General features: G+C 53.1%; 1 protein-coding gene across 2 annotated transcripts; it reads left to right on the top strand.

The window, feature by feature from the left end:
• Window positions 1-4,578: 4,578 nt before the first annotated feature.
• On the top strand, window positions 4,579-9,584 carry CTSF (cathepsin F). 2 transcript variants are annotated; one of them, XM_081062164.1, is made up of 14 exons: window positions 4,579-4,900; window positions 5,080-5,178; window positions 5,459-5,543; window positions 5,632-5,693; window positions 5,853-5,928; window positions 6,538-6,651; window positions 6,770-6,915; window positions 7,003-7,099; window positions 7,177-7,257; window positions 8,009-8,128; window positions 8,208-8,272; window positions 8,383-8,473; window positions 8,888-8,946; window positions 9,031-9,584. In XM_081062164.1, exons 1-14 carry the CDS (start codon window positions 4,691-4,693, stop codon window positions 9,103-9,105), a joined length of 1,380 nt encoding a protein of 459 aa, XP_080918290.1. In that variant the 5' UTR covers window positions 4,579-4,690; the 3' UTR covers window positions 9,106-9,584. The 2 variants fall into 2 exon arrangements, with proteins under 2 accessions (XP_080918290.1, XP_080918291.1); XM_081062165.1 differs by lacking the exon at window positions 5,080-5,178 and having other exon boundaries at window positions 4,606-4,900.
• The last annotated feature ends 48 nt before the right edge of the window (window positions 9,585-9,632 follow it).

Raw genomic sequence — 9,632 nt, forward strand, 5'->3', positions numbered from 1 at the left:
TTAGATTTGTCATTAGATGCAGCTTGTGGGGAAGGGGGCATGACTCTTTGGCTAAGGCAAACCCCCGACTGGGGGGGGCGGGGACTGACAGCAGAGGGCAGTGCTCCCAGGAGCTGGATACCAGGTCCATTCCTGAAAGGGGATCTAGTTTGCGCACCATCACAACCCTCAACTGGTCCAGTATGCATTCAAGGAGGTCCCTCTGCTGCGTGGAGAGTAGATTATATTGGAGGCAAGAGTGAATCCAGTCAGGCAAACAATGATGGTGGCTTGGCCATGAGTGGTGGCCGTGGGAATTTGGGAGACATCGGGAGGTTGACTCTGGAGTGCTTAGAGATGGATTAGATGTGGGACATGAAGGAAAGAGAAGAATCAAGGACAATTCAAGTCTCTGGAGTGAACGACTGTGGTAATAGTGATGCCATATGGCATATGATACCGCTGGGGTAATAGACAAAGTGTATTGGGCGTGAAAACAATATGCGGTTGGGGCTCCGTCTGAGATCCAAGAGTTGATGTCAAGTAAGTGTTGCGAAGCTCAGAGGCCAGATCTCTCCGTTTTCATTTTTAGCTGCATGTAAAGGATACAGATTGGGGCTGATTTTCGTCCAGCTATGCTGCACTCTTCTCTGTCCCTGCCTCCGTGGTCCCGCAGTTGTGGTTGGGAGGTCAGTGGCTGCGTGGGAGGTGAGAGGGCACCGAGAGAGCGCCCCTCGAGTTCTTTCAGGGCTTGGATGGACACTCGGAAGGTGCAGGAGGACCAAGCCTCACCAGCGCCACCGTGTGGCGGCAAGAAGTCAAAACGGTAATGGTCTCCTGACTCCAGTTTCCAGACTTGGCAGGTAAAGACAGCCTGTGCCCTCAGAACCAAGCCTCACCGCTGGTTCCTTCGGACTGATAAATTACTGAGAATTCTGGACAACTTAGAGGTGGGAGGGAGAAGAGGAGCCTCAAAAGGGATTGCTAGATGAAGAATAGAGTGCGCTGAAAAAATAAAATGGGGTCGCTATAGTCAAGCTGCTAACTTACTAAACTCAAGTAGGTTGAGGCATGAGGAAATGATTCTGTTCTTGCTTTAACTAGACTGGGAGCTTAAACATTTAAACTTCCCAGTCCTGCATCAATGCTTGGATGTACAGCTAACCTCCAGATAACCTTCTGATTACTTCCTGAAAGGCTAAGGAAAGAGTGTTCACTATCCGAACACCTTACATCCATTATCCAGACCACCTGACACCCAGTATCCAGACCACCCATCATCTAGAGGAACCATCTCGGACCAGTCCAGAGGCTAAGAATGCAGCACTGATTCTTCTCAAGAATGTATTTTTTACTCTAAGAACCCTCAGCTTTTCTTTCTTCTCCGAAACACTCTGGGTATTACCTAGTTGTGTTTCCAGCTTGCAAACTCTGAGACCCTTGAATAAATCTTTTTCATTTATTTCTAGCCAAAGCCTCCTGGTTCATTTACACTTGGCTGGCTTAAGTAATGGAGTTTGAGGAATTATTTAAGAAAGATAAAAGTGGGTTATTTTACCTGTGCCATAAAGGAATAGATCAACATAATAATGTTGACAGCTATCATTCATTGAGTGGTTACAAAGGGCTGCATAATCTCATGTAATCTACACACATCCCTACAAGGAAGCTGAGGTTCAGAGCGGTGAAAATATGTGTCCCAGGTCACATAGTAGTAGATGGTGTTGGAGTTAGGCTTAAAACCCAGGTCAGCCTACCAACGGATCTCAACTGTGTCAGATCCAACATGCCATTTTAACAAATATTTTCCAATGCCTCTTCACCCCCTCTAGAATCTAGATTGTGCCTGATGCATTGTAGGCACTCAGTCCATTGTTAAATGAATGAAATGCAGTTCATAATATCCTATTGACCCACATAATTTTAAAAATCAAGGAAAAATACAATGAAATCTGCATTTCCACATGTACATGCCTGCTCACGCTCACGCTAGAAGACATAATGAATAGATTATCATGAACTGGGACTGCTCCAAATATGGACTGATACAGGCACGTTGCCTTCAGAGACATGAGCTTCTGAAATGGTAAATATCCTTTGTAAAGACCTGAACTCATACAAGAAATATTCTTCCCTTGATTTTCACGTCAGTAGCATTCCTGGAAAATTCAGTGTATGCTAATACTGTGCACATAATGTTATGTGTTTACATACATAACAGAGTTAAGGCTTTTTGTGCAAATCATTATGAACAGGTTTTTCCACTTCTGTAAATGACTAGTGGGACATTAGGAAGTTGTGCAGGACACGGAACAATTCTCGGTAATGTAGGACTGTCCTAAATAGTGAAGGATGTCTAGCATCTCTGGCTTTTGTCTGCTAAGGATCAGAAGAGCCTCGTTAATATGATAACCAAAAGAGCTCCTACAAATTTCCAAGTCCAAATTTCCAGAGACAGTAGATCCCTCTTTGAGACCTCCAGCGTATGTTAAAGCCCAGCTGCCTAAGCTTTGCTTTATTGGCCTTCTTCTCTTTCAGGGCCCTTCCAAAGACCTGGGCTCCCATCTCTCCCTTTAGGAATTTCTCTGCAAGTGTTTTCTATTTTTGTTTTGCTAGAAAGTTAGAACTGATGTGATAAAAGAGGTAGATTCTTCTTCCTATATCTACAAAAAGGTGCAGAGAGGGGAAGTAACTAGCTCATAGTCACACAGCCAATTTGAAATGGCAGAATGAGAATCAGAACCCAGGTCAGTCAGTCTGATTCTAAAGCTTGCGATTTTGCCCTCTTTTCTAATCTGTCTCTGATCTTCCAGTCCCAGAAAAAGATTTCTTTTATCTTGGGGAGCCACGTTAGAAAACTGTTTCCCAAGTTAGAAAACTGTATCTCACTGTTTCCCATTAAGGCCAAAAATGATGTCAACATGGATCTCTACAAACCCAGATCTAGGGAAAGTCTGCTCTCTTGGCAGGAGCCTTAGAAATCCCTTTGAAAAATTCATTCCTCTTCAGGTCTTTAGGAGACAAAGTGTGAGCATGGATATGTGACCTTCCACAGACACAGGTAGGGGTCCTGAGTGATGGTGGGCATTTCTGAGATTCTTCTGCCAGGACATGAGGATCACAGTCACAGCCTTTATCCTTCTAGAAAGTGAAGCTATGAATTAAACAACAGTTGGGTGACATCACATCCACTGCAGAGCATGCCAAGAGAATCATTAATTCATTCAACAAACAGTTATCAAGCAGGTGTTAAGTCTGTCAGGCACTGAGGAAACAGCAGTGAACAGGACAATAAGGTCCCTGACCTAACAAACTCCTGACCTCGTGGAAGACAGTACAGTAAAAAGGAAATTGTGGTTCAGTGTGAGAGGAAGTTCATGGGGCTAGGAATCCAGAGGAAGCAGCCTGGAGCCCATCCAGGGGCAATGGGAAGGTGGGTGAGGAGGGAAGTCAGGGATGCTTTCCTGAGGAAGTGACCTCCAAACTGAGAGCTAAAAAGTGTCTGGCCAAGGGAAGAGCAGTGTGAAGTTTCTGAGTTGTGCAAGAGCTTGAATTTCTGAGGAGATGCAAGTAGAGTGAGACCAAGTGTCAAGTGAACATGGGGTGAGGACCAGGGCTAGACTGGATCTTAAGGGGCCTTAGGAACCACATTGCAGACCTGGGCTGTCTTGTAAGAGAGAGGAGGGAAGCCTCAGGGAGCTTAAACTGGGGAGGGAACAAGCAGGGAGAGATCAGCATCAGCCAGAATCCCACAGGCCCTCCCCTCTCAGATCTCAGCTGGGAGCTCAGAGCTGGCCTCAGCACTAATTCTGAGTAGCTAGACAGGCTACTCTCTAGCCCTCCGCTGCTGTAAAAAGTCAGGTTTGGACTCAATAATCTTTAATGTCAGTTCTTCCTACTATCTAATCCCAAACTAACTCTCCATCCACTTCTCTGATTTCCCCAATTCCCTTAAACTCTCTCTTCCCTGTTTCCTCTCCTCCAACTGGAAAATTTCTTTTTTTTCTCATCTGTCACTCCACTAGATTGTGAACTCCAGTAGGCAGCACTATGCCTAATGTAACTGTTCATGCCTCCTCTTACTGGGCCCTGAGAACCGAATGCTTGCATGGTTACGTTTGTTTGCATGGTTGTGTTTTGAACTTCCAACAGCCCGAGGCACTACCAGTCCAGGGAATATCATCTGCCATTTTGCTGATGAGAAGAGGGGCCTCAAAGAGGGATCGAGTTTGTAAACCCAGGCTCTGAGGCCAACTCCTTGGGTTCAAGCCCGGCTCTAGCACTTATCAGATGCTTGGTAAACCACTTAATCTCTCTGAGCTTCTATTTCCACAATTATTAAATTGGGATCACATCTTCACAGGATTGCTACGACAATTAATGCGTAATATATAATAAACATGCAATAAATATTATTTTTATTCGCAGTCCTTTCCCCTCCGGAAACATCAGCTCCAAGACCTAGGAGGATTATTCCAAGGCGGGGGCTCGGGCCACGCGCTCGCAGACGCGCTTCTGCACGGCTGAGCTGGGTCCAGTCCAGCGCTGCCAGCGAGCCCCACGTGCCTCGCGTAAATAAGCGAGTGCGCAGGCGCCCTGGGGCGGTGCCCATTGGCGGACGCCGGCCTCTGGCCGCGGGGTTGCTTCGCCCTGTCGGTTAGTCGGCGCGTCTGTCAGTCGGTTCGTCCCGGCCGCTGGCTTCGCCCTCGCCATGGCCCCCTGGCTGCCCCTGTTGTCTTTGCTGGGGCTGCTCCCGGGCGCTTCCTCAGCCCCGCCCGGCCGAGCCGCTGGGGCTCAGTCTCGGGAGGCCGCGTCCTCGGAGCTGCTGGGGCCCGCCCGCTTCGCCCTGGAGATGTACAACCGCGGTCGGGCTGCGGGGGCGCGGGCCGCGCTGGGAGCCGTGCGCGGTCGCGTCGGTCGGGTGAGGATGCGCCAGGGGCGGGGAGGCGGGGCCGGCGTCCGAGGGGTGGGGACGTAGGCCTGGACTTGGGGTGGGGGCTCTGGACTGCTGCGAGGAGAGGAGGTGCGGGGGGGCTGTGGGGCCAATGAGAACAGGGCGCGGCTGTGCCCGCCTCACCCCCCACCCGCCCCGACCTCCAGACGGGCCGGGGGTCGCTGTACTCCCTGACGGCGACGCTGGAGGAGCCGCCCTGCAATGACCCCATGGTGTGTCAGCTGCCTGTGTCTAAGAAGACTCTGGTGAGTGAGGGGGCTCCCTCAGCTGCCGGCCCCCTGGCTGAGTCTGGCAGCACTTGGGAAGATGGGTCCCGCCAACAGGAAGGGATCTGAGGCAGCAGATACCCAGGCTACTTCCCCGGCCCCGGAGGCCAGGGACCATGCTATAAAGGGAGGGTGTCCGGACGCTGGCAGTGCCTCCCTCTCTACTGTGGGGGTGATTGCCTTGGGGGGATCGTCATCTGAGGAGCCTCCAGCTCCATCTAGCCAAGGACCCCAGACTGGTTTCCTCCTCCACCTTCAGCTCTGCACCTTCGAAATCCTCGATGAGCTGGGAAAACACATGCTGCTGAGGCGGGACTGTGGCCCAGTGGATACCAAGATTACAGGTGCTGGGAGAGCCCACGGATGCTGGGACAGCCCAGATCAGACTTCATTCGGGCTTCAGCCTTGATTTCTTGTTCCAATCCTATCCAGATGACAGAAACGAGACTTTCAGTTCATTCCTTCCACTGTTGAACATGGACCCCCTGCCCAAGGTGAGGAGCCGTGTCTCTCTCTCTCTCTCTCTCTCTCTCTCTCTCTCTCTCTGGGGAGTTGGCTGCTGCCGTGTTTCCCCTCTCGTCCCCTCACCCTAGCCTGGGGCTCCCTGATTAGTCTGAGAAGGACTCCTTATAAAGACCCCTCTGCCTTTCCAGGACATTTCTGTGAAGATGGCTTCAATCTTCAAGGACTTTGTCACCACCTATAATCGGACATATGAAACAAAGGAGGGTGAGGACTCAGCCTTGGTTATACCTGTCCCTGTCGGAGCCAGGCCATTCCCCAACGTGGCACCTTGGTGTCGGGTAGGAGAAGGACAAAGAGGCAGTGTATCCTTTCAAGGACCCCTAAATCCTCACGTTCTTGTCCAGCCTCCCAGGACTGGGCAGCCACCTCAGAGACCTGGCCCCTTATCCTGTCTGATTTTCCTGGTCAGAAACCATGGGCCTCCATCTTTCTGGGTAGAGCAAATCATGGGCCTCCATCTTTCTGGGTAGAGTGGGGTGGGGCAAAGGCCCGTTTCCTCTGCTGGCGGTCCCCTGGCATGGTGGCGTTCCCTATGACCTCCTGTCTGGAGCTTCCCTTTGAAATTCCTGTTCTGCCTTCACACCTGAGAAAGTCATCACCCTATTTTGACCCCAAAAGTTGATCACAACTCCCACTCTTATCACTTGTAGGTCTGTCCCCCCATCCCTACCCGCCCCAGAGTTCTGTCCTTGAAAAGAGCTTCCAGAGCCCACCTACTCCCCAGGGAAACCTCTGCCTGTTAGCCCCACGTGCCCCTCCTTTTATGATCTGCCTGGGGTCGCAGCCCCTCCTCTCCTGCTCCTTGGTTCTCAGAAGCCCAGTGGCGCATGTCCGTCTTTGTCAATAACATGGTGCGAGCGCAGAAGATCCAGGCCCTGGACCGTGGCACAGCTCAGTATGGGGTCACCAAGTTCAGTGACCTCACAGGTAGGGGTGGCGGCGAGAGCTCTCATGGAAGAGACGGGGCTTACTTCCAAGGCCCCCGGTCAGGGCTGGCTTAGAATACTCTCCCCTGCCCCTATCCCCTGCCCACCTCTGCCCACAGAGGAGGAGTTCCGAACCATCTACCTGAATCCCCTCCTGAAAGAGGAGCCCAGAAAGAAGATGCGCCTAGCCAAGTCCATCAGCGACCCTGCCCCACCTGAGTGGGACTGGAGGGACAAGGGGGCTGTCACCAAAGTCAAGAACCAGGTTGGACCCATCAGAAGTGAGGGTGGGATGCGAGAATTGCCCTGGGGTTGGGAAGGGACCCAGCCTGACTCTGCCTGTCTCTTGCAGGGCATGTGTGGCTCCTGCTGGGCCTTCTCAGTCACAGGCAACGTGGAGGGCCAGTGGTTCCTGAAACAGGGGGACCTGCTCTCCCTCTCTGAACAGGGTGAGCCTCCTGCTCTACCTCCCTGTCCCCAGCCCAGCCCCCGGAGGGCTCCTGGGAACTGGCCTTCTGTCTCCTAGAGCTCGTGGACTGTGACAAAGTGGACAAGGCCTGCTTGGGCGGCTTGCCCTCCAACGCCTACTCGGCCATAAAGACTCTGGGTATGCATTGACGGGGTCAGGAGGGGCAGCAGAAGCCACTTCTCCCTCCACAAGAGGTCCCTTTATGAGAGGGGGAGACATGAGCATGAGAGTCCTGTGAACTGGGTTCAAGTCGTCAGTCTGACTCTTGGGCAAATCAGCTTTCAGAGCCTCAGTTGCCTCATCTGTGAAATGGGGCTCATGCCCACCTCGTAGGATTGCCTTGAGTATCAAGTAAGGAAATATGTGTAAAGTTCCTGGTGCCTAACAGGGAGTCTTGGTATTCTTGCTACTTGGAGGTCTGTATTTCTAGAACGTTCCTAGCCAAGTAGCAATATACCTCAACCTTGAGGAGAGGTGTTGACCTAAATTGGCAGTTCAGGTTAGGAGTGGCAGAAGGATAGAAGGATGAAGGGCCGAGGGCAGGTGGCTGTATAGAGACTGGTCTGGGAACCTGGCCTGGGAGCACAGTCAGAGCAGCACAAGCAAGCCGAAGTCAAGAATCCCGGGAAAGCTGGGATGAGTGAGAAGTCAGAAATTGGGAGTTGAGTTCCATCTCTGCCCCATTTCTCGCTGGTTCTTTCCTCAACCCCGCTGAGACTTAGCTGTGTCATCCCTCTGAGAATGGCCTGTGGCGGCCTGGGGTGGATAAGGAACGTGAGACCTCGTGGATAAGGGGCTTAGCACAGCCTCTGGCCAGGAGAAGACAAGTGTATAGTAATAGGGGTCCACCTTTTCTCTACGCCCCCATCTGCCCCCCACTATTCCCCAGGAGGGCTGGAGACAGAGGACGACTACAGCTACCATGGCCACTTGCAGACCTGCAACTTCTCTGCAGAGAAGGTCAAGGTCTACATTAATGACTCGGTGGAGCTAAGCCAGAATGAGCAAAGTGAGTGAGAGGTGGGGATGAGGACAGGCCAGGAGGGGCAGGGGCCTGGGTGCTCCTGACGCTGCCCCTCCCGTGTCAGAGCTGGCAGCCTGGCTGGCCAACAAGGGCCCCGTCTCTGTCGCCATCAACGCCTTTGGCATGCAGGTAAGGCCCCAACCCCGCTGCCCCAGCCCCGCTGCCCCGGCTCCTTTTCTTGCTGACTCCTCCTGCACTTCTCCTTGGAGTTGGCTCCTACTGCTATTCTCTCCCACCAGTTCTACCGCCATGGGATCTCCCGCCCACTGCGGCCCCTCTGCAGCCCTTGGTTCATTGACCATGCTGTGCTGCTCGTGGGCTACGGCAACCGTGAGTTCTGCTGACCCCCACTCTGCCTATCCGCCCCAGGTCACAGACAGAGGTTGGACCACAGCATTTCAGGACCTCTAGTGGGGGAAGTCTGGGGAAGGCCTAGGAACCCTGTCCTCACCCCTGCCTCTGGCTATGGGCCAGGTGGGATCATCCAGCCCCTCTATGGACAGGAAAGTGGAGGCCTTTGAACTGTATAGATGAATAGCCTGCTAGAGGCGGGTGGGTGGGTGCCCTCTCCAAGCCTCAGAGCCGCACCAGGTCTCCGGAGGGTGGTAGGTCGGCCTGTCGTTTTTCCTGCTCTTTTCCTAATCACACAGTAGGCCCACAGCAGATGTTTGAAGAGTGCAGAGTGCCTGGGGCGCTGGTGGAGAATTGGGAGCCCCTGACTCCTTACTCTGCACTGCTTCCCAGGCTCTGCCATTCCCTTCTGGGCCATCAAGAACAGCTGGGGCACTGACTGGGGCGAGGAGGTGAGTGATACCTGCTTGGCCGCTGGCCCTCCCGCCCGCAGCCTGCCCTCGTGCCCTCACCAAAACCCCTGCCCTCTCTCCCAGGGTTACTACTACTTGCATCGCGGGTCCGGGGCCTGTGGTGTGAACATCATGGCCAGCTCGGCGGTGGTGAACTGAGGAGATCCTGCTCAGGACCCGGCGCTGACTAGAGCAGCCCCTTCCCCAGGAGGCCTGGCCAGCTGTGTATCCAGGCCCCTCCCCAGGAGGCACGGCCGGCTGAGGGAGGGGCACCGGGTACCTTAGGGTGAGCAAAGGGCACTGGACCAGCGGTACAGCCTTCCCCCTTGCTCCCACTCCCAGTTGCACCTTTGTTGAATTGTGGTCGCTAAGATGGCGTTGGGGTGAAGGGTGATGTCTGGGCAGCTGAAGCTGGGGCAAGAACCCTGGGCTCGGGCAAGGAGCAGGAGGGAAGCAGATATTGTGGCCTTAAATCCAGCTTGTCCTCAGCGGGCTCTGGCTTCCTGCCCCGGCTTCCCTCTGTCTCATGCTATAAATTCTGGTCCCCCTGGGTTTGGGGACAGTGTTCCCTTCCATGTCTAGACAAACTGTTGTAACAACTCTTTTCTAACAGCAATAAAGAAGTGTCCTGAGCTCCAGTGTGGTGTGAAGACTCAGTCCCTGAGGGCAAGGAGGGGTCATGGGGG

Source organism: Rhinolophus hipposideros, assembly GCF_964194185.1.
Source record: "Rhinolophus hipposideros genome assembly, chromosome: 10".
In the NCBI taxonomy this organism is placed as follows: Eukaryota; Metazoa; Chordata; class Mammalia; order Chiroptera; family Rhinolophidae; genus Rhinolophus; species Rhinolophus hipposideros.

Bases quoted from the DNA above. Each gene is read 5' to 3' on its own strand.
- CTSF (XM_081062164.1), top strand. From the start codon at position 4,691: ATGGCCCCCTGGCTGCCCCTGTTGTCTTTGCTGGGGCTGCTCCCGGGC. The intron at 5,929-6,537 runs GTGAGGACTCAG...CTTGGTTCTCAG, and splicing joins GACATATGAAACAAAGGAGG to AAGCCCAGTGGCGCATGTCC. The intron at 8,273-8,382 runs GTAAGGCCCCAA...CTCTCCCACCAG, and splicing joins TCAACGCCTTTGGCATGCAG to TTCTACCGCCATGGGATCTC.